Below are 23,988 nucleotides of genomic sequence, written 5' to 3'. Positions count from 1 at the left end.
TTGAGCTTTAATGTTAGGTGCACCTGTAAAATACCTCCAATAAAAAACTTTCCTTTGCTTGAGGGATTTTGTGATGGTGAATTTAGAGATACGTACTTTGTGCTTGGGTGTTTAAAAATGTTGAAATTGCTTCCGGAGCAACCGAAAATTGAAAATGAAACTCAGAAAATGCAACTGAAGCTCTTTTTTGTTGAAACAATGTAATCTGCGTAGCTGTTTCTAAATTCCGAAATTTCCTAGCTGTGTTTTGGTGTTCCTCTTTGATAAAATTGAGACCCTACTTCAATCCCCTTTTTTGAATTGCTTTCTCAATAGCTATGTGATTTAGAAAGTGAAAATGTTTATAGCCAACACCAGACAAACTAGAGGCATATTTCTTGATTTTAAACAAACAGCCTGAGTCTAAAGACCCTCTCTCGGGCTTCCCGATGATTCCAGCCCTTGAGGCGATGTGCTCTAAAAATGAAGTTCATGTATGACACGCCCTGTCATCAAGCATGCCACGCCCTTTCGTCGGGCATCTAAGCTTCATACCCCCCTAATGAAAATAGTGAAGTTTCGCCCCTGTACCCAAGGGGGGGAATAGGGGGGTCAGGCCCGACCCACTTTTCTAAAATATGGTCCTCGAGATTTGTCCAAAAACGATGTAATACTCATTAGGGGGGGGGGGGTGGGGGTTAGTATACTGTATGCTTGTGTCAATAACAATTGTAAAATACTTTGCTATTTACCGTAGCTAAAATGAATCAAATAATGGGGGGAAATTTTGCAAAAAGGGCGTTTCCCTGCATTTGCGAGTGTTTGAAGGGCGTTGTCCCAAAAAAATTCTGGGGGCTGAGCCCCAGATCCCCCACTGCTACAGCCCTGGGTACGCCACTGGCATGAACTATTCATAAAAGGTAGACATCAAGGATGTATTGCTAAATTTTATACAAGTTTGAACGAGTGGTGAATCACTCTAAAAAGGTTTACGAGATTTAGGGATATTGAAAAATATCACGCTGACACAGGAGATTTTGGGATTTTTTAGTAGATTTCATCGTTATAAGCAAGATCTTTTATTATTTTGGACTTTTAAATGAAATTTCTACGATCTAGGAAGTTGCTTATGATACAACTTATGATTTTCAGACGACAGTTTGTTACTGAACAGTGCACTGTAAAAAGTTTGTTCTTCATGGAATATATTTTTTTCCGAACATGTGCACCAAATAAAAACGAATTTTTTAAAGTGGTCACCATCATAATTTGATTAAGGTGATTCGACACTTGATGTTGAAGATAGAACCTTTTTCATGGAAGTTTTGTACCTGATACCATAGATCAACTTTGGAACTTCCTAATTCAGAACCGCATTAATACTTCTCAATATGCAAAATTATGATCAAAATTTGGCGAGAGACGACCAATGAAAGATTTCATGTTTGCGAATGAGTTTTGTTATTTTGGCCTGGCTCATAATTTCATGAACCAAAGCCGATGTGAACGCTTTTCTCGTGATAAGAGATATTGATTTATAAACTGCAAAGATTTTTGCTGAGGATTCGTTTCAAATAAGATTGGAATATTCCAGGATTTGGAAAAAATCTTTCAGCCACTGCCAATAAATTTTGAGATTTCAAGATTTCTTTTCAAGATTTTAGGGCTTTTTTCAAGATGTCATTTTTTTTGAGCGATTTTAGGTTTATGGTGAAATTTCTTAGATATCATGATTTATTTTAAAAATTTTGAGATTTCAGCAATTTTTTAAGAGATTGTAGATATTTTTCTGTAATTTGTGAAAGGTGTTCGAGATTCTTAGGAGTGATTTCACCCCTCGTATTTGAACTGGCTGGTTTCTCCGTTATACCTCCGATTGCGGCCTGACAGCTTACCTGTATACCTTCGATGTTATACCAGCATTGAATTGTTTTTAAAGTGGTCTGAGTGCGTGACTCACATCGAAATAGAAAATCAAATATGATTTTGAACAGGTAGCATTTCCGTATTTGGCAAGTTGATAAACAAGTGTACTGAGAAACTGATAATTCTGCACGGTTACGTCACCATAGCTCAAAATGTTTTCTCCGAAACCAAAATTCGGCACCTAATTTCCATTGTGTTCACGGCTCATTTGAGATACTACACTAACCACGGCTTCTCACAACTAGCTGGAGAGCGATCTCCCAGGGTCGCGTTTTGCCTTTTAGAATTTGTTTACGGTTTTTGCAGTTACAAAACTTTCAAATAAAGGTTGCATCAGCAAAATGCTGATTATCACCCAAATATAATGGTTCTGGGCCGCAAATGCAACAGTATATTACCCCTTATAGTAAAACGTTATGGTTTTTACTGGAGGATAAAAACATGATTAAATGTCGGCAGATCGGAGAAGTCGTTTGTGCCAATAGAAGCACTGCTGTACCACATATCAATTTCATAGGAAACTGAACAGTATCACCCTAAACTCTCTTATCTTTCCACATGGCAGCAAGCACATATTTACTTTTGTTTAACTTGCATTGGCTTTGGGTTTCAATATCTTAAATCTGTTCATCCTTACTGTTACAATACAATTCAAAAGACAAATCAAACTGAATTCAAAAACAAGTGTTTTATGAGCCTTATTTCACGATAAGCCAGTCTAAAATCTTCTTTCGGATGTATATGACATGGAGCCTTGCAGAGACACAATCTACTCTGGTGCAAAAGATAAAATGATTCCACCAGAGGCAAACTAAACTGGAGAGAAAATATTGTCCAGTTGGCTAAACATACAAGAAGGACATAAGAAAACACAACATAAAATTTTACAATATCAATGGTCTTATCTTTCCCTCCTTCATTTCAACTGAAATCTCTACATAATTTTAATTAAAATTTGTCTAATATTTTACAAGATATATACAACATCTAAATAATAAAACTTATAAGATTGTATCCACTTCACTGCCTGTGGCTGTCAAGTGGTAGCCATGCATCAGAGAACAAAAAGATGACTGCATCACCAATATCAAAAGAAATAAATGTATGCTTTATGACACATGTTTTACAAGTACAGACTGGTTTTGAATACTGAAATTCTGACATGACATGGTATCTACAATTCCTTTGTGGGTAAATGCTTGTGTGGGCCTTTTAGATCTTTAAAAAGTGAATTAACAGTTGAAAAAAATTCATCAAGCCATTAGCCAAATTTTGTAATTGAAATTGTTTTACTAATTTGTAATAAATCTGTTGATAGGCCATAAAATTCATACAACGCATTTAAGTACAAAGGAATGTAAACTTCAAGTGTGTTATGTGGTGGTTGCATATTTATATACCTATTTAATACAAAGAAATAATCACAAATGTTTTTCGGTATACTATATCCTTTGGAGTAGTCTTCCTGAACTTAATCAGGTTTTCCCATGACAAGACACCTCATTCAACACTGTTTGAGGTTCCCCTTACTTGCAGAAGACCTTTTCTTTTGAGAAGGTCATGAGAAAATCCAACAAGTAGATGCTGAAAACCCAACTAAATTGGCACATCAGCCATCAACAAAGAACAAATTTAATACAACTATTAGGAAGACCCTGTTTGACAGGAAGTTCTCTGGCAAAGACTTCACCTACTTTTGGTTCTGTCTGAGCTGCTTCTCAAATTCCATTAGCTGTCCCATAAAATTTAGATTTGGCGCTACACAAGAGCGCTTATCTTTAACAAATTTGTAGGCATCTTTTAGAGACAGGTTCAGATGGTACATGAGATAAGCTATGGTAATGGCAGCTGAGCGTGAGACACCACCCTGGCAATGAACAAGCACAGCACAACCATCCTTTTTTGCAGTTTCTATAAAAGAAGAGACACATATATGACTGGTATGCTATACAGACAGATAAATCTAGTTTTACTTTTGACACAGTGTTGATACATACAAACAATATTAAAACACACAAAATCACATTTACTTTGCATATTTCAAATTTTATATAAAACGCTTAGTTACTAATAGAAGACAGTGTTCAGAGCAATGTTACTGTCTATGAAAATCTCCAGCAGTAATTTTTTAGTGGCAAAAAGTTTGCATTGGATAAAAATCTGAATAGACGCAAATATAGAAACCTAAATACATTGCAAATATTTACTAATTAAACATTGAATATAACTTTGTACTTTGTCTAAAAACATCTGACAAAAAGGCAGAAAGACAACTCTAAGACACCTAGAAACAACTAGCTTTTAACATTCATAACAGTAATTATGTACAAAAAGTGAGAAAATACATGATGAAATATTTGAAAGATTATTTTTTAGACTTAGGGTTAAAAACTTACCAATAAAATGTATTGATTCTAGCAGAACTGTTAAGATGTCTTCTTTACAGCTGTCCTCGATTTTAATCTGCTTGTACTTAATATCATTTCTCCATATAAAATGATTATCGCAATTACAGGTGAGGTTAAGCACAAATTTAATGTTATTGTCATCCAAAGTTTTCTCCATTCCTGCATCCTTTGAGTTTCCCAGGTACAGAAACGGCAGCACGTTTGTTAGAGGAACATTCAGCAGCTCTACTGTGGTCTCAATATTCAGCCTGGATGTCTGCTCTGATAACTCATTTCCTATCCTTTCCGTGTTTGTAACTTCATTATTTCTTGGTGTCACGTCCAGTACAAGATTGTTGTAGCATTGTGCAAATTCTCTTATACCACCTAGAAATTGAGAAAGAATTCAATCAGTCAAAAAACCCGGAAATTTGAAGATAAAAATCAATGAAGTTAGATGTTTCAATCATTCCCCAAAAATCATCACGAAAGGGTTTTTGTATGAACCCTGCGTCAAGGGAGGGGGTCCTTTGAGTCAATGCTGTTAAATGCTACTGACAAGTTGTAAATGGAAGCTCCAAAAATGGTCACAAAATTAGTTCTGACTCCTGTTAAACTAGAAAAAGCATTTGGATGACAGCATATTCGAGTACAATGCCCAATGACGCAAACCTCATGACGAGATTAACGCCAGCTATAGCACGTCAGCACATTAATGAACAATACCCTCTGTCAACACCCACAAAAAGTAAATAAACCGGAATGTTCTAGAAAACAAATACGTGCAACAGCATCAAATTACATACAATTTCATGCAATCCCTACCTCACTACCGAAATATCTAAAGAAGTTAATATAAAAAGAAATACCTTTTCTGATATTTAAATCTATACTTAAGAACATTGGTCTAACTGTTTTATTGGCCTCTGACGATGAAGTTTTTTTGAACATTTTAGTACTCGTTATTCGGCTTGACATATCTATGAAGCTTCTTGATCGACTATCTAAAGCAGTTCTCACTCAACTGACTACAAGCACGCGGTTTGAAGAAGGCTTGTAGTAAACAAAAAACTGGCGCATTCGAAAAGCATGCACACAGCTTTCATAAAACAGGTGGCTTTCGCGCCAGACTACCGCGTGCATAATGTTTGGCTTGGAAGCCTTAAAACACAAGATTTTTCAAAGATAACACCAGTTGCAGTCCAACGGTTGGGAACGTCTAGAGCTTAAAATTTGAAGACAAACTATTCTAAGCTTATTCATAGAACTGAGGACTTGTCTCAAAAGTTCTGCCATCCTTACATAACTGAGCGCAAATAACTGACAGTCACAGTGTCCTTGCTGTACGGCCAAGGCTCCCTTCATAATTCAAATTTGCTTTACAAAAATAGTAGTCATACATATTGTGCTATCAAACCTTTTAGTAATAATGCCTCTTTGCCTTGCTTGAGTATTGATGTTAGGACAAGTCTAACAGGATGGGAGGCAGGTGCCTTCTCGAGTTCGCTTGTGTTGTCATCGTAGACGATGGCTCGATTCCACTTGCCGCTTTTCATACACTCTCTTCCAACGTCTGGTGTTACCAAATCAGCGAGAGCGACTTTTCCTTGCTGAAGTCTCTTTTTAACAATTCCTGAACAATTAACATTAACTGCTCCAGCTATATGTCTGTTGCTGTATGCTATGAACGAGCGACAGTCGAATAACATGAACTCCTTGAGATCATGGAGGGATACATCTTTTTTGCCCGCTTGAAGGGCTTGCGCCAATTCGCTCGGCAGAATGCTTCGTACGCCATCGATCAACTGGCTGGCCACAGAGCACATAATCGTTGAAGCTAGCATAAGGATGAACGTCTTATTTATCCTAAATATGTTACTCAAAAGTTCACTCCCCGTAAAACAATAAAAACAGCGGCAATATACATGTACTAAGACAGTTCTCTGCGAACGTAACGTAGGCCTACTTCGGTTTGGTAGAATGAACAGCTTTTACTTATGTACTACAATTCCAAGTGTGTCTTGTCTGTTAATTGTGTATATGTTATGTGTTGATTTGCACTTATATTTACATGAGTTGTTGGCAGGACTAGAACTTTCTCCTAAACCAGTTTCAGCCTTCTGTTTTGTATTATTGCGAGCTGGTTTCATTTATCATCAATCCCGTCATGCCTTTGTTCCTAAAAATAGACTACTAGCATTACGTCACTTTCTATAATATCGACCAATGATGTCTAAGATTGAGCAATGTGAAATAACGTGAAATAATGTGAAATTCCTGTCGCTACAAGTTTGATGGAATATAACCATCTGCTTCTTAGCTACTCTCCCGCTACTGTTTTTAATATTCTTTGTGAGTTTTGCCGATATCCGAGAAAACGAGCAAGGTTTGCTGCACTTGAAAAAATTATCTAGGTCAAGGTATAAGAAACTACAATAAATTATTAAGAAATTTCGAAATAATGTTTGTTTACGATTTTTTTGGGTGGAAAGCTCCACAATTATGTTTGGATGATGATATTAGACATTAAGTACCAGCACAAAATGGATAAAACATCAATTCCAGGCCAAGCGACCGGAAGATAGAAGTGAAGTATGTTCGTGAATCTACAAACGCTGCACAATGATGACGTAGGCACAAATTGCGTTGTGTTGCATTGCATGAACCTTGGTAATAAATAAAGAAGACTCCATTGCATCATATTGCAACTTTTTGAAATCGGCTTTTTTAAAATCGCTGACAGTTAGCTACCATTATATAGCTACGCAACTGTTATGTAACTGAAAATTATTCAGTCTTTGTCGTTGCTTTTCCTGATCTTAATAAGCGAAAATCTCGATTTATAATAAAACAAATCAAAAAAGTTCTTAAGCACAGTTTCCACCAGCTTCCCCTACAGATCTATGTCAGGGATATTCTGAGCTATTTCCTTGGCTTCTTGATACCGTTTTACATGTTTATTCGTGCACATTGTTCTGATGGCTCGCTTTTTACCGTGCTGTGCTTTACAAGATAGAAACATGCTTTTGGTGGACCCTGGTGAGAGGAAATGAAAGGAAAAAGTTAACGTTCAAACATTTTTCATGATCTTTCGAAGAAGAAAGATACTAAGAGAGTAGATTGCAATGCTTATAATGCCAGAAAATAGATTGCAACGTACAAGAAAGAGGGTGCAGCTCCCTTCTCACGAAAGGGCCTGCTAGAGCATTCGATTGATTTTAAGGAATAGACATCCCATTATTGACCCCTTAAAACAGAAGGCGATGAATCTTGACTTGAGACAGGTTATGTTCTGTATTTAATGCAGCTCCTGTAAAGAACGGAGTCTAAAGGAAAAGAAAATTATACACATAGAAAAGAGGAAACGCTATTAGAACCAAACAGATTTTTGCTTCAATTGCAATCAAATATTATTCAATGATTCATCTTTTTCCCAACCCCCATTAATCTCTTAAGGCTTATGGGAAAATCAAACGCTGCTTTTGTTATTAATGGATAATGTTCCAGTTTAGGAAAAGTTTCAGCTTGTCATTAATGTTGTGAGTAGTGAAGTAGGCACGATAGGAGTAAGATAGATACTGGAACGCTTGCTCAGTTGCTCAGTTGATGTTATTTGTGTCTTCTTTGTCAGACTGAGAGGCAGGAAGAAAGATACAGAAAGTAGAACTGGCCTAAAGTACTGGTGTTCCTCGATATAACGTCTTCGCTTGAATTCAAATTTTCTTTAATTTCATGACGTCTTTGTCTTGCTCAAATCACACGTAAGAAGATTTAAAATGAAAAGTCTGCATTTTAAAAACATTAACACTCCATACTTTTATGTTTTTCTCTCTTCTATTTCATCTGTTCATTAACATCTTCATCATCAAACCCATCAATTATAATTTTCAAAATGGTTGGGATGATCTTTCTGAAAAAATAAGAAATTGTCCATCATATATTATTTTAAAAAAGTCTTCAAAATGCTTTTGAAAAAGTCATTCAATATTCTTAACGGCCCCAATAAACATTCTGTCGATAAATACAGTCATAGTAGCACTCCGTCAGTAAATACATAATGCCTTTATTCAGTATACAGGGTGCTCTACTTTCGTTAGGGCTCGAACTGCTATGTACATTCATCCTTTAAGCATGTGACGCAAACTTCCAAAACATATAATACAGATTAGTTATGGATGACAAATAAAATTTTATTTTATTTTTGAAATGCTTTGTTATTGTAGTAGTGGAATTTTCAAATTTGTCAAAAAATGAACTGAATTGAGCTGAACTGAATTTCAATATCAATGGAAGGAACTTGACGAAAAGTTATAGCTGCTTTTACTGCCCACAATAATTGCTGGTGAGGATGATACAGTCATTTGGAAATAGAAACATATGTAAAAACAAAGCACACCAACCCAAAATACACCTCCTTTTTGAGTTGTTTACTGATAAATTGAAGGAACTGTTGGTTTATTTGCATCGAATTAAAACTGTTTTATGTCACTTTGGTAAGAGGCGGGCAGCCTCCCCCACTTCTTATCTTCTTTACGTCAGGAAGTATTTTAACAAGGAAATTCTTAGCCATTGCTCTGTAAACTGGCATAAATGAGACTGAATTTCGTAATTCGTAAACTGTTTATATCTACAATGGATATCTGAATATAGTAGACATTGTCAACTGACGCCTCCCAATGTCTTCTTCTCAGTGTGTCAGGTTCATGTCAGAAATGATGGAACGTTCCAAATTCATTAGATGAAAAAAGAAATCATTGGAACATATCTTTGCGGTTTAGCTCTAGTTTCCAATGAAATATGGCACTTGTTTGCAAAAGAGAAGCCCACTGAGCCCCCCTGCAACACTTTTCTTACTTTTTCGGAAACAATCAGGTGAGTAGCTGGCAGATGTAAGCAGGGACACCGGAGAGGTGGACACAGAGGTCAACCGTCCCTGTTGCCTTTTGATTGGAAGCAAGGGGGGAGGGCTAAAGTGCCCTTTTCTTAGAAGTGCCCTTTTCTCACCCCGCCGGTCCTAATAGAAATCAAAGAGATTCATATGAAACCCTGACTACAGTGCCTTATTATGAGAGTTGTGACAACTCATTGAGTAAAAATTCCGTTGCGAAAGGGAGGAGTTATTTTGTGTGCTTAGTCGGTAAGTTTTCCAACCTGTCGGCAAATAAAGGATAGTTACCCAGTTTGTCAGCAAAAGGGATCGGAAAACCCCCCTTGAGCACAACAGCTAACGACGAGCCTGTCAGAATAGAGAATGTTTGTAACATTTCATACAAAAGGTTTTATATGGTCATATAGTGTGACAAATCCCTTTGATGACTTGCATAGATATGACACAGAATATCAAGTTAATCAAATTGTTGTTGTACATGGAAACTGTACAAATAAGAAACTTGAGTGTCTGCCTCTTTGAGAAATAAGATACTCACAAGGGTAAGGACTCTGGCGGAATTTGGTGAACCTTTTTTAGTTAGGTTAGATCCATCCCCAAGATCCATTACAAATTTCAGTGACCAAAAATGTCCATTACACTCATTTTTTTATTAGAAACAAAGGTCGATGTTGAGTACTACAGTTTCTAAATGTTCTGGAAATTTCAATAAGGGTCATCCATAAAGTACGTACGCAGTTTGAGAGCAACTTTTTGACCCCCTCCTCCCCCTTGTACGCACATATGCGCTTTTCGTATACCCCCTCTTTTTGCGTACACTGCGTATGCTTATATCTTTTTTACGTCCCCCCCCCCATTTCAAGGTAAATTGAAATAATTGAAAGTTTCCAGGGACATTCATGGATTTGTCCATATTGACCATTCCTTGTTATAATATATGTTAATGCAGTTGTCTTATTTATGTAGTCATGTGAAGCATATTGAAGCAGATTCTTTAACATTGAGCTTATTGTGTGCAGCTTTTTCAAAACGCAACGCCATTTAAATAGTTTTTATCGGAAGTTCCTCAAACAGAGCAGATTTTAGGAAGGATGAAAATATGCAACAAACTTCCCATTAAAATCTCTGCCATATGAACAATGAATGAGCAAGCTTGCAAGGCTCAAATTTCCCGTTTAGGAATTTCTTAAGCGTACGTACTCAATACCAATTACACCCCTCCCCCATTGTACGCAAGCGTACGATTTTTGGTCAGCACCCCCCCTCCCCCTGAGTGCGTACGTACTTTATGGATGACCCCATACTCATTGTTTCTTAGGAGTTTCTTAATTATGATGTCATGAATGATGTTATGAAATGTTCGTGACCTTTTTATCATGTCAAGAGATTCGCTTCTGTTCTGACGTTGTATTTAGATGTGGGGAGTATATTTTTATTCCTTGTGTCTTAATTTCTAGGCCATCAGGGCAACCATGTTCTTGGATTTTACGAAATTTCGTTGTTCTCAGTTTTATCACGATTTAATGGTTTCTTAATATTTTTGCTTCGAGTACTGAAGTTTCTTAATTTTTTGCCTGTCCAGTACTCATTTCTTATAGCCAGTTTCTTATAAAAAATGAGTGTGTGGTAAATTTAGAATACTGCACATTGTATTAAAAAAATTATCAAAAGACATTGGTCTTTTAAAACGATCTCTAGATGTTTTACAGGCCTGATTTAGCAAGCAATCTTTATGAGTTTACTATATTTTCCCCAGTAGGAACACCAGTAGGAACAAGTTTTGAATCGTAACATTACACCCGTACTATCGTGTTGGAGTTGTTACGCATACGTCATATAAACTTTTAAGCAAAGCAAACCAAAGCCAACCTGACGGGTGGGCAGAATTCCGTCATTGTGGTTTCAAGTCCGGGTTTCTATAGGATTTGTTCTCAGGGGTTTCGTTAGGATCATAAAGTGTTCAAGCAAGGGTAAAAAAATTTTTTAATCTTACCTTTCATATTTTTTTGGAAGAAATATATAATATGAAGTCATAAAAAACTTAGGAGATACATCACGAAGCATTTTATGACATTGTGCAGTGTGGTTTCAATGTGCAGTGCGGTTTAAGATTCTTTTCGGTTGGGAATCAACCAACTACTCGGTAAACAATACAATGACTAAGGATGGTGAAAAAACAAGCTTTAAAGGCAACGAGTTAAATGTCTATTTGGTATTTGTATTTGAAACAGATCGGTGCCATTTAGGCAAAGCTGTACACGCATTTGGTGTACTCGCTCTTTTTTATAAGAACAACCCTTATAAAAGAACTTCAGGCGATAAGCAAAATAGCATTAATTACTTTATCAAGCACGTATTGTGTCCAGCATTACTATGCACAAGATAATCCATTAGAGAAAAAAGAGATAAAATGAGGAACATGTTAGTTTGAATTTATGCGAAAAAAATAAGAAATGCCAGGCTGAAACTGGAGCCAAGTGTTCCTTAAAGAAAGCGTGTAAAGAACAGGACGGCTCTAAGTGGCTACTCCGAGTTTCAGGTTCAATGCGATCGTCAGGTCTGATGCCAGTGGAGAGTAGCAACTTAGAACCGTCCTGTTCTATATATACTTTGTTTTTTTAGGCTAGGTTGTAAGCAGTTCAATCACTACCAATGGTACTGAAGGGGAGTTTTCAGACTCTATTCGCCAAAAAGGGTGCTTGTACCATTTATTATTTGCCGACAGGTTTGAAAATTCACCAACAAAACGTCCCTAATTGGCAAAATCTTCTCGTTTTTAAGATAGAGGTTTTTAAGGGGGTTTCACAATTTTGTTCAAAATTATATTTTACAGTAGCTCAGCCACGGGTTTTTAATTTTAAGAGGCTCGTGTTCTTGGGAGTGCATTCAAACTAATCAAGAGCACCATAAAATAATTACGCATCTTTCAAAGCGTTTTCGTTCCTTGACGTCAGTAAGCCAAGATCACTAGCCTCGTTTTGAAAAATACACCTATTTCGTCGTTGCCAAGATACAAGAATATAGTAATAAAAAAGACATGGCGACTCTGTGGAGGTTAATAAAAGATGCTCCGACAGTTCTATTAGAAATACATGATCGAATGAGGTAAATCTAGCAATATTTTGTTATAAGCTATATGTTAAAGTATAGTGTAGGTATAGAATGTCACTTTTTATGAGTAAAAGTCTCTAAACAGGGTCCTCTAGGATGACTTCATTATTATTAGAGAATGGGGTTTTTGGCCTACGTTAGTTATGTATTTTTTAAAGGTTGATAATAGAAGACAGTCGACCAAAGACATATTCTAAAATACAATTACCCGATCAAAGAACACTTTCTGTAAAATTAATTCTTAGTAAACAAATGTTTCTAATTTTGTTTTCCTACCATTCTACTGAGATTGAAAGAACAGCCCTTCTAGATCTGTTTATTGACATAAATTGAATATTTATGGCTTATAACTATAGCCATGCTTATCTAATGTTTTATTTTTGCGCAAAAATAGAAGCATAGATTAGATCAAAAATAGACTAAGCATAAGTTTCTAAATCCTATACTGACCAACACTCTGGACAAATTCTTTAGGTGCAAAAAGGCTTCTGGCATCAAGGGCTGAATGCTAAGCATAAATTTATATCCAGATGTTGATTTATGATAATGTTAAATGAAATTCTGTGCTTTCATTGTCCCCTTCTTTATTTTAACTAAGCCTTGTGTTTATTAGGAGCATGATGACGTATTTATGGTTTCTGTGTTCATATTAGTTGCCTGAATGAGTATTAAAAGAAATTTTTCCAAGTCGCTACCTAAAGTCTCTCAATTCTGTAACAGGCTGGTAAAAAGAAATTGCTTTTTTGTTTGATCATATACTAAAACATTAAATCAAGAAGTTTATTCCTCTATTTCTAGAAGAATCTTACCCGTAGAAACAATGTGTGGTTTCCCAACAATGTGTTGACAAAGTATCACAAAATGTAAAACATACCATGGTAATAAGTGAGAAGCATTGTGAACAGAAGATTTATCTTATTCTAAGCTTAGAAGTCGTATTCAGTGTCCATAACATTCTCAAACTTTTAAAATTACGATCATTCAAGAAATTAGGACTTGAAGAAGTTTTTGCTTTTTGTTTGTTACTGTAGGATGGCAGAAGAGGCCAGGATTTTGGAGCACAAAAATGCAATAAAAATACAGTCTTGGTTTAGGGGAGAAAAAGTCCGAGCATATATAAGGTAAGTTGAACTGAGTATTGCATTGCATGGTTTTGAAAGGCATGAATTTTTGTGTAAATTACAAAGTTATTATAAAGAGTTTGAAAATAATGTGTGAAAAAAAGGTCATGATATAGCAGGCTGCTTGACGGACTCTGAAGGAATTCTTGTGGTGAAAAATGAATAAAATTGTAGCAAATAAGAAACATCCCATTGCAACGAGAATGAACAACATAAATTACACCTTAGTCAGTGAAGGCTAATAATTCCCCCAGCAAATGGGGCTTCATCAGAGCAAAATAGATGGAACACCATTATTTCATCATATTTCATCAATTGTTGAAATTAAATCCTACAAAGACCTCAAAGTTTTATAGTCTGTCAGTTTTTCATCATATCAGGACTTTTATTCTGTCATTTTTTCACCAATGGTCTTACCTATCTTATCATTAATTTTTCTACTTATCATTATTGTTCATGTTTGTAATGATATCTAGCAAAAAAAGATGAGGTCACTTGTAGTTACTTTACTTAAAGTCATGTTACCATTTATGGTCACATAGAATTTAGTCTGAAAAACATAAAACTGTTTAAGTTAGCTCTTTTTACAGTCACCCTCCACTAATTGCCATTATAGCTTTTCAAGCAAAGTTGGGTGTGTCTTTGGCTTGAGTCTACTGAATTGTACACAGTTGATATAAAGCAAAAGCTTCTTTTGCCATTATAAATAATGATTAAAACAGTCAACATTTGATTATTTATCCTTTCAAAATAATTTTGAAGATATTTCAAAATGGAAAGGCTCAATGAATTGTCTTTGAGTCAAGATCAAGAGTGAAACATTCCTTTTTTGGCTGGCAAAAAGCATTCCTGTGCACCTCTGAATCTTTTTGGCTTTGACCCTGGATGCAAGTCAGTCAGGTTCAAGGTTTCATTTTCTGGAAGCTGCCCTTTAGCTGTCCTTCATAATCAGTGTCATAGCCAGATTGGTTAGATTGTAGGGGGGGGCAAAGGTGAATTGGGCCAGGGAAAATTGGGGGTCCATGCCCTTTTGAACACCAGAAAACACCCTTTTAAAATACATTTTTGCCATGGGGGGCATACACCTCCTTTTGCCTACCCTTCGCTACTCCACTGCTCATTCATAATTTGTAGTGATATGTTCTACTGCTAGAATGATGTGACACTTTCTTTTTTAGGCATCTACATCATTGTGCTTTGGTTATACAGCGAAGTTATAGAGCCCATGTTGACAGGGCAATATATAGAGAAAAAGTGAAGGTAAATCTTTCACAAGAATCTTTTGATTGCACTTAATTCCATACTTACTGAAGGTTTGCACATAATATGTAAAACCATATGGATGAAATTGATTAAAAACTTGAAGTTTACAGGCGGAATGACCTAGATAACATTTCTTGTGAACTTACTTGTTAAAATAAGTCATTGAAAGAAACTGTAGCTCTCTAGATGAGATATATGACTTTAATAACATCCAAAGTTTTACAGCATTTGTTTTGGTAATTTTGGTGTTTTAGCTCAATTTCTTGACCTGTAAAGATGAAAGTTGTCATCTATCATTATTGTAGCTTTTTTATTATCAGAATTAGTTTGTTGATTTTTTGACATTTGATTTCTGATTTTTTCATTACAATAGATTCGATTACAACAAATGAGACAAAATCATTTTAATTTAATGGCTACCAAGGTAATTCTATCTTCTTTAATTTTGTGTAAATTGTTTTTATAAATTATAGTATTTTTCTGCAACATATGATGTCACAAAAGCAGATTTCACATCTGAATGTAGCTGTTGCCACTTCAGTGAGTACCTAAATAATACTAGATGAGTTTGGTTTGCTTTTCAAATTGCAGCAAGAATGCAGGGAGATTTATAATCTGATTCCAATGTTATTTTGAGGGCATTATGATCTTCTGCCATTTTGTGTACTGTGATGATAAACAGAATTAAGTTTTCTTTTTGTAATTGCAAACTTTGTTTATTTAAGTGGATGTCTTTTTTTGTAGATTCAAACCCAGTGGAGAGGTGAGTTCATTTCTGCTTTGTATTTATAAACTAAAAGAGTCTTTATAAACCGTAAGTTTCTTTTGCTACACATTAACTTGAAAGTCATGTGAATGGCCATTAAAAACAATAAAAAATTTACATTGTGTCTTTTAGGTTTTTTTGTCAGAAAATACATTTTCAATTATTATGCACGTAAGAGATACCTTTTGGCACTGATGGAAAGAAATGAGATTGTTAGGTAAGAAATTTTTATGCTTTATGTTGAAGTTATTGTTTAAAGAAGTCTCAGATTTACTGACTTTGAAGATTTACTGATTTAATGTTTCTGCATAGAAAAATCAAGTTAATCATATCTTACTGCTCTGTATACTTTTGTTCTTCTTCATTCTAATTCTTAGTAAGGCAACCTTGGTTGTCAGTAATTTTCACTCCTTTTGCAAAGTTTGTTCATAATTTATGAAATCTTAAAAACGTACCATTTTAATAAATAATTCCTTTGAAATAACTGGAGGTTAGCATAAGCTCAAAAATGCTTCATTTTAGAAAAGAGCTTGATGAAATAGCAATTCAACGACAGGATGCGATTAGGAAGAAAAAAGAAGAAACTGCCAAGGTAATCTACTAAACCTGTTTATCTTCTTTAAACCTGATTCACTGTATCATCTTGTTTAAACCTGTTTGACTGGAAACCTGCATGAGAAAGTAGACATCTGTTCACCCTGGTGGTCTGTGAAAGTTGCACTGATTGTACCGTAGATATTCACACACTTTTAATTTAAATCTTGCTTTCGTCTACCTTCTTATTTTTGGTTTCAATAAAATATATGGAATTTTCGAAAACTTTTTGAGCATTTAAAGTGTAAATTTGAAATTCAGCATCTAAACAGATACCTTTCAACAAGTTTTATATAATAACGCCCCCCCCCCAAAAGAAACAGTTCATTGCAGAAGCAGGTTGGCTACTCCTGCTAAAATTTATCGATCTGCTAAGTTGAAATTTCTTTTATAGACACTCAATTTATAATTCAATTTATAAAAAGAATTCGTTTTTGAGCAGCATAATATTTAAGAAAAGACAAAACATTTTCAAAGAATGCGACTCAAATTGACTTTCTGTATCATCAACAGAAAGCTTTTCCTCTAGACTCTAAATGCAACTTAAATGTGAACTACTCAAAAACAGCCACATTTGACAAATTACCTTTTCACTTTCTGTTACATGTCTGTCTAGCATATGTGAAAAGTTTTCAGCTTCAACCTGTTGCACTTTCAGATCGCCAAGGGTTGATAAGATATGCTGATCTTGAGATAACTAAACTACGAATTTTGTAATAACTGCCTGGAAACTTGTATGTAACGCTGTTTGACGCAGCACGAAAACTAAAAGGTTAATTTGCATCGAAATGCACTTCTGAGTTTTTTTATCGAACAAAAAATTGTGATAAAAGATAGTAACGAAAAGGATGACACTTTGATCAAAGAAATGACAATTTTTTGTTTTCATTACAAGATGGCTGCTTTCTGTAATCAAGGTTTTCAAACACAACACTGTCATTCTACATTTACTTGCAATCAAATGTATGTCGAACAGATTTTTCTAGCAAAAAGACTAACGTTTGAATTCAACGTGGGATGTCATAGTTGAAGTATTACGACACGATGACTGTAATTCTAAGAACTTGCAGTTTCCCTTTGAAAGAGGCGAATCTCTTGGGATTTCGCAAGAGTTGTTGTATATTCATCAGATGCCAAATCTTTCGATCTTTTGAAGGATTCGGCAAACATGTCTCACTGATTATCTTGGCTCTTCAATGCAACTGTGATATATCTGTCTTGAAAGCCTGTTCTTCTTCTGACCATTCCGAATCCAAGGAACTTTCCAGCTGTTTCGGCCTGCGAAAGCTCATCAACTCTCCCAAACTGTTAATGGAATGTTTAGCTTCATTTTTTCTTTTGATCTTTTGACCATCGATAGGGAGTGCATTTCAAAGCTTTGGAGAAATTGAGTCAAAAGAATTTGCATATAGCCTGGCCATCAAGGGTTATATGGTGAAATGGAATTCAACGGCAAGTAAACCAAAAGTCCTGCTTTTATCGACATAGATCTATAATTGAAGTCAAATGAAAGAGGGCCCTGTTTGGTCTGTTCAATAACAAACACAAGTTTCCCTCTTTCCCACTTCTAGTTTCTTGACATGACTTGACTATTGCGCCCATCCTAAAAACTGAGGAGCGGGAAGCATAGACTCGTGCGCTTTTTTTTATTTACATGGATCAATTGCTGTCCATACCTATATCGACATTGATTTTCTTACCAATCCTTCTCTCCGGCTTTTGCGTGGATCGTCCTGACTTAACCTCCCGTCCTTGCTTGCTCTGACGACGTGTCACGTGACCAAGCTACTTGAGTTTTCTCCTTTTAATTATCTACTTTCAACGTTTTTTCTGTCCTCATCTACTTAAGCACGAATTCATTTGTGAGGTTTCCTATTCATTGGGATTCGGAAAATATCGTGTTCACGGCGAAACGCCATCACAAAAATTCATATTTCCAGCCTTTCAACAGTCCCAGTTCCATCCTTCTATTGAGTGTTCTATCTTTATGTCAAGTATTCTATGATTTTAAGGTTTAATTGGCAGGTTTCAATGTTATTCTGATCTCGTTCCAATCATATTCATAATGGAATCCTTAAATTGGTATCAACTTTGCTCTTTTTCGATGCTCCTACTCAAATCAAGGTAAAAAGACGAATCCTTTCATTTTTATTCTCCTTAGTGATCCATATTCTGGTTGTCTAAAGGCTTGGCACTCAGTGTCCTAATTCTTTTTGCCATGGCTCCAATTTTTCATGATACCTATAGACCTCTGCTGTGCCTTGTAATTGTCTTCATATATCGTATACATGAAAAATGATGTGACTGCATCTCGAGACACCAACAAGAAAAGCCCTTGAAGAGCATCTTAGAAAAGTTAATGATGATGCGCTTAGAATAATAGACGCTCAAGAAAATTAAACAAGCTACAGAAAGAGCTACAATAGCTCCTCTAAGTGAATGAGATTGGTTTGGCTGCCTTTGCGAAATGAAGCTATGCAGAATGTGACGATAGGTCATTTTCTCCAACCCAATGCCAGAGTAAGAGACAATTAGTATTGGCTGGACAGGTTTCGAGACAGAAACAGCAAACAAATTCGGGTTTTCAGATACAGCACAGTGAACAAAAGACAAATCATCATAATACTAAGAACGCTTTCTTCCATTTGAAGTTGACAGCTCTGAAATAAGAGAAACGTCTTCATGATCAGTTTCGAGTTGGATAAAAAAAACATTTGCGGAGCTCGATAAAGCAAAATGATGTAGACACCTGATTATCTGGAAACTATTTCTATTATGGTAATGTTAGTTTGTAAGATTATGATCACTATCATGGGCGTAGCGGAGGCAAACATTTTGAAGGGCTCAGTATGGATCTTGTCCGAACACTGTGACTTCATTTAGACAAAGCTTTTTATAAGAGGACAGGATAATAAAGGGACTAGACCCGAGAGATATGCGAGAGGGAGAGGAGTGAATTATTGTAAAAGTGAGTGGGGAGAAAACAAGAGATAAGTTAAGGTTTTCCTTAGACCGGTAAAAAACATTTATATTTCGTTGTTACCTAATTAGCGATACAGTTGTGAAGCCGAGATCAAATCGGCCTTGTTTTTCGTGGATTTCTCCTAAAGGACTTCGAACATTGCTGCCTGTATGTCACAATATGATTGTGCGTGGGAATCTCAGTGCTGGTTGAAATGAATCAACATGGGCCCATGCTACGTATTGTCAGCTTTCCGGTTGCTTTTTCCCAAGGCTTTATGAATATGAATTTCTAGCCAAATGCATTGCTTGGTATAATTCATCTTTTCTTGGTTTGATACTTGATTAAAAAGATCAGGCACACGAATAAACCATATATTGTGGGATACATATAACCGTAATTCAAAGACTCTTAACTACTAAGACACTTTGCGAGCCATTGGAAAATGGTTTCATCATTTTTTTTCTAAATCTTGCATTAGTTGGAAATTTCTCTGTTTGATATACCGATCTGACGTGTGTTTCGCAAACGCAAACGTGTGTTTCACAAAGAATAAAACCCTACTCTTACGAAAAACGTGCGTACGCCCATGCTATTTTGTCGATTATAGCGTGTACAGTATGAGAGTAGTTTGTTTGAAATAGCTGTGAGATAATTACATTGAGATGTTCGTATTGTAGGCGATTCTATAATTGGGTTTGATTAATTCTTTAGTTTCAAATGTTTTGTTTCAACCTTAATTTCTCACAATCGTACATTTCGTATATTTCGTTGATTGCACTGTTGATGTCAGTGTATAATCAAAATGTACGTAGGTGATGGATCTCGATTTGAAGTTTTTAATGTCCCTTCTTTTGCTATCCTCATTTGTGATTCAATATGATGTGCAATAAGACAATGCAGCATCTGCTATGCACCGGCCAGTTTCTCATTTTAGAAATTAGCTGACATAGTTGCCATCTGCGCATTTACCAAACAACGCATGCACAATATCATTTTTTGCCATTTCTTCACTTGGAAAGGAAAGTCCTGAATAACAAATGAAAGGAAATGACATTTATGAATCCAGTTGTCCTTCAAGCACGGTGTGTGTATAAGCCACTAGGTCATTTTGTTTTTGTTGCCCCAAAGATTAGCATCTGGAAAAATTTTGTTGCTTCATCTCTTATACCAAATTTTAAACAGTATAAAAGGTGTTACTGCAATAGGTCGAAACACTATGGTTTATTTTCTCTTTATTCTTTTTCAGAGGTTTAAAGAGGAAGAAGATAGGAGGCACCATTACTTGATAAGCACTAGCGTACGTTCAGGGATTTATAGCTCTCCGGTTAAGAAACCCCATGTTACGCAAAGAGAACTAGAACTGAGGCAAGCGAAGCCTTTTAGCAAAGAGGAACGATACGCATTAGCGAAAGAAAAGCTCGAAAGGTCCTTAAAATCCGGCTTTGTTGACACGTCATCAACACTGGAAAGATATACGTGTATGCAGTCATCACCAGAACCACTTCCACCAATACCAAGCTTCAAAGTACAGGTAAGATGTACCTTTTTCTATGACGGTGTCTAACATAGAGAAATGTAGGAAAAGTTTTCCGCTGCCGTGTTCTGCCCTAATGTTGACACCCTGCATCCTACTATGGTCAGCATGTGTAATAAAAGTGCATCCACTTGATCACTTGTTTGACTTCTTTCATTTCAGGGGCCGTTCAGAGATCCAGCTGCGGTTGCAACACAAAGATTCAAACAACTCGAACCAACTCTAAGAGTAGCAACATCATACACATCAGTTGAGGAGTCGCGGTTAGTATAAGTAGCGTCTGTTCATTTCATCAACCACGCTTTGACTTTGTAGTTGTCAGTACTTTCAAACCTGCTGGCAGATCCCTAGAGAAGGAGTAAGAAGGGATGGTTGTTTTAGTGAAGTGGTCTTTTAAGCTGGTCATGAATGTGCTACAGGTTCTGAACTTATGCGTGTTCTGGAATAGTCAGCTGGTTGGTTTAGCAACAATGGCGTGCTGGCAGAGGGGCGAGGGGCAGTTGCCCCCCTTGCCGATCATATATCAGGGGTGCCAAAATGATCTTTCACTTTATAAGGGTGCCAAAGGCGCCCTTACCAAATAGCTAGCAAGCGAGGAAGATTTACATAATTTATGTAAATATGTTACATAATTTATGTAAATATGTTACATAATTTTATGTAACATGAAAGAACCCAACAATACTAAAGGCGAAAAGAACAAGAATCACCTTGCAACATACCACCTCTTCTTTCTTTCTAACTTTGATGTTCTTAACAACGATCTTCAAACACCAACTCAAGATCGCACGCAAAACCTGAATGATTTTTACACAAAGTAGATACCAGGGTCGTACCAAGGTAGGAGGAGTTTTTGAGGAACCCGCCGATAATGTTGGGCTTGGCGGTAAATGTCCAGATTAGGCTCCATTTCATAAAATTATTGGGGAGGTGCAAGGCGTTTTGATTTACTGAAATGATAAGAAATGCTAGGAACAAAAAGCTGAGATATTATGTACCAATCTGAAGAAAATTATGTTGCATAAGCTAAACAATTTAACAACGACGCAAGAAGATCGATTAAAACCATCAAACAACTTTCAGTTTGTAGATACTCATTTAAGAAAAAGCTTGCATTGTTAAAAATTGCTTCAAAAAGTGCGTTTTCCAGCAATCTGGAAGCATCTAAATTCGAAAGTTTTCTTTTCCCTCGGCGGCAACCATGATGCTGCCTCGGACAGTATAGTTATATCTTGGGCTTGTTCCGATATATAGATCAGACTAAAGGGATCGAAGGTCTGATAATTTTTTTTAATTATTAATTCAATTATTTTTAATGATAATTATTTTTTTGCTAATTTTTTTTAATCGACACACTGAATTGCGGAGGATGGTGTCAGCAGGTAAAGAATTTCAGGTAATTTTTTTAAATCAGGCAAATTCGTAGTAAACCCAGGTCTGCCTCAAACGGCCTTGGGACCATATTTTGAAGAAAGCTCATGGGTATTGTCCAAGATCTTCCATGGGTCTAGGGCGATGTTGTGGTTATTTGGATGCATTTTCCGGACATCCCTAGAACATCCTTTTTGCAACTTTTTGCCGCCAACCATTGTGGCGGCCTTCACGAAACTCTTGAACAGTTTACCCCGTCTTTTTACTCCTTACCTCCGTCAATGATGACATCCTTAATTATCATTGATGTGCAGTTTTATGATACAGCACCCCTGGGTACAGGTGCTACAACGATACTCAAACATACTGTCAGGTTTTGCAAAAAATAACATACTCATTTTGAAAATTCTTTTTCACGTCCTGTCAGTGATTGACTACCCACTCTCCCCTCATTTTAAGGTCTGTCAGTACGCCACAGATAAATAAATATAAATCACCGTGCTTCCCAACACTTGTACTTTGCTGCATATTTCCGAAACTTTGCAGGGACGTTTTAGAACAGCACAGTAAGGGACGCAATTTTGCCCCTTTGCCCCCCCCCCCTCTTGCGATCTCTTCCCCAGCAATGATAGCCTGCTGCAATAGTAGAAACAGCATTGCGTAAGATATGTTTATGTATCTGTAGGTGTGTATATGTTTAAATGTGTAATTATAAGATAGGATTATTTAATCGCATTTTCCGTTTAATTGGCTTGACGTTGCCGTTATTGGGTCAAGCCTCTTTGTTGGATGATCTCCTTAGCAATATTTTATCATTAGCGATGAGCCTTACTCCAATCATCGTTTAACTTGTGCTAATATGTGTTTTGAATGATTTTTCAGTCATCTATGGTACAATTAGCCACGCAATCATCTCGCACATTTTTATCCTTGTATATAATGCGTTGCTCCTCCGGAGGGACGTCTAATGTTGCGTCCAACCTTGCATCTTACTCAGAAGCGAAGCTGCTGCATTGCTTCATTGATTTTTTTTGCAATTTTTGTTTTTGTTCTATGTTTTTGGTAGATTCGAAATGAACTGTTATTTGCAGTTACTAAAATGAACTGTTGTTTGAGATGAACCGTCATGGAAACACATTTTTGTAGTTTTGGTACCGGCGAGCTCAGTCAGTTGGTCCAATGTATATCATGTGTGTTCCTGAATGAAGAAACTGGACCTTAATCTCTGATTCTGAGTTGCGTTAAATGTACCCTATTCTGTGACTTTGCCAAAATTACCCTATTCTGTCACTGAGAATATTCAAGCTTGAACAGGTTTTTTTTAAACCAATTTATGTAAGAACCATTCTAATTCTTAAACGTATGTCTAAAGGCTTTTAAAAAGCAGTCTTTTATGGCTCTTAATATACATACACAATATGCTAAGTAGCACAACCTATTTCTTACTTCACAACATTGTGTTCAATGTTTTCATGAAGAATTGAAAAGTTGTCCTTCAAACGAGTGCAAACTAGCGAGACTTAAACAAAGACTTAAATTTCTTATCTAGGGTTAGAACAGTAGACAAGAATGGATGCTACTGCAAAATTTTTTGTACTTCAATATGCCATTGATTTGCCAAAGAAGTATTTGTAACATCATGTCACTAAATTCCTACCCTTTTTGTGGTTCCTCTGACTGAGTAAAAAGCAACCCTTTTTTCAAGATTGGGTAGAATAAAACAACATGTTCTGTCTAATATAAGAAACAAAACCCATCCCCAAAGAGAACAGCCACCTTGGTCTTGCAAATCTAAAATTAAAACTAAAACCTGCGATTCTGCTATCGGGCAGCATTTAATAGAAAACCCAGATTGTGCAAAAAACTATAATGGCGACATGTTTCGGATTATTGGTAAAGCCCGATCGTCGTTCCACCTAGCAATTTTAGAATCTATCTACATAAGCACGAAAAAACCGCTACTGTGTAGACAAAAGGAGTTCGTTTTCACCTTAGGACTCCATTGGTAACATTCTCAATAGGCAAGCGGCACTGATTGGTCAACCTATACAGTCATGTGCTCGTGTTTCTGATTGGCCTATTT

The 23,988-nt window shown here is 36.3% G+C and overlaps 2 protein-coding genes across 4 annotated transcripts in view; one reads left to right on the top strand and one right to left on the bottom strand.

The window, feature by feature from the left end:
* Positions 1 to 23,988, top strand: part of LOC135681804 (spermatogenesis-associated protein 17) — an 89,891-nt gene that overhangs the window by 38,544 nt on the left and 27,359 nt on the right. For 2 of the 3 annotated variants that reach the window (XR_016144482.1, XM_065196427.2), the window contains exons 1-9: positions 12,167 to 12,285; positions 13,323 to 13,412; positions 14,591 to 14,672; positions 15,049 to 15,099; positions 15,420 to 15,438; positions 15,574 to 15,658; positions 15,964 to 16,033; positions 20,247 to 20,531; positions 20,697 to 20,797. Coding sequence is in view for 2 of the 3 variants with exons in the window: in XM_065196427.2 (XP_065052499.2) it covers positions 12,218 to 12,285; positions 13,323 to 13,412; positions 14,591 to 14,672; positions 15,049 to 15,099; positions 15,420 to 15,438; positions 15,574 to 15,658; positions 15,964 to 16,033; positions 20,247 to 20,531; positions 20,697 to 20,797 (851 nt within the window). In the remaining variant the exon portion in view is untranslated. Of the gene's footprint in view, positions 1 to 12,166; positions 12,286 to 13,322; positions 13,413 to 14,590; positions 14,673 to 15,048; positions 15,100 to 15,419; positions 15,439 to 15,573; positions 15,659 to 15,963; positions 16,034 to 20,246; positions 20,532 to 20,696; positions 20,798 to 23,988 lie in introns of those variants that run through there. The other variant, XM_089111894.1, reaches the window with a different exon arrangement.
* On the bottom strand, positions 2,785 to 6,444 carry LOC135681482 (dual specificity protein phosphatase 10). The gene is made up of 3 exons (XM_065195984.2): positions 5,710 to 6,444; positions 4,302 to 4,679; positions 2,785 to 3,816 (listed from the first exon to the last, which is right to left on the bottom strand). Exons 1-3 carry the CDS (start codon positions 6,134 to 6,136, stop codon positions 3,596 to 3,598), a joined length of 1,026 nt encoding a protein of 341 aa, XP_065052056.1. The 5' UTR covers positions 6,137 to 6,444; the 3' UTR covers positions 2,785 to 3,595.

Source organism: Rhopilema esculentum, chromosome 12 (genome assembly GCF_057945365.1).
Source record: "Rhopilema esculentum isolate cy_ngs chromosome 12, ASM5794536v1, whole genome shotgun sequence".
NCBI lineage: Eukaryota > Metazoa > Cnidaria > Scyphozoa > Rhizostomeae > Rhizostomatidae > Rhopilema > Rhopilema esculentum.
Note: the sequence above shows the minus strand (reverse complement) of the source record. Positions and strands in the feature narration are given on the sequence as shown.

Coding starts and splice junctions, on each gene's coding strand:
- LOC135681482 (XM_065195984.2), bottom strand. CDS start 6,136: ATGCTAGCTTCAACGATTATGTGCTCTGTGGCCAGCCAGTTGATCGAT. Junction 4,680..5,709: donor AGAGGCATTATTACTAAAAG/GTTTGATAGCAC, acceptor CTCAATTTCTAG/GTGGTATAAGAGAATTTGCA. Junction 3,817..4,301: donor AGAATCAATACATTTTATTG/GTAAGTTTTTAA, acceptor CTTCTTTTATAG/AAACTGCAAAAAAGGATGGT.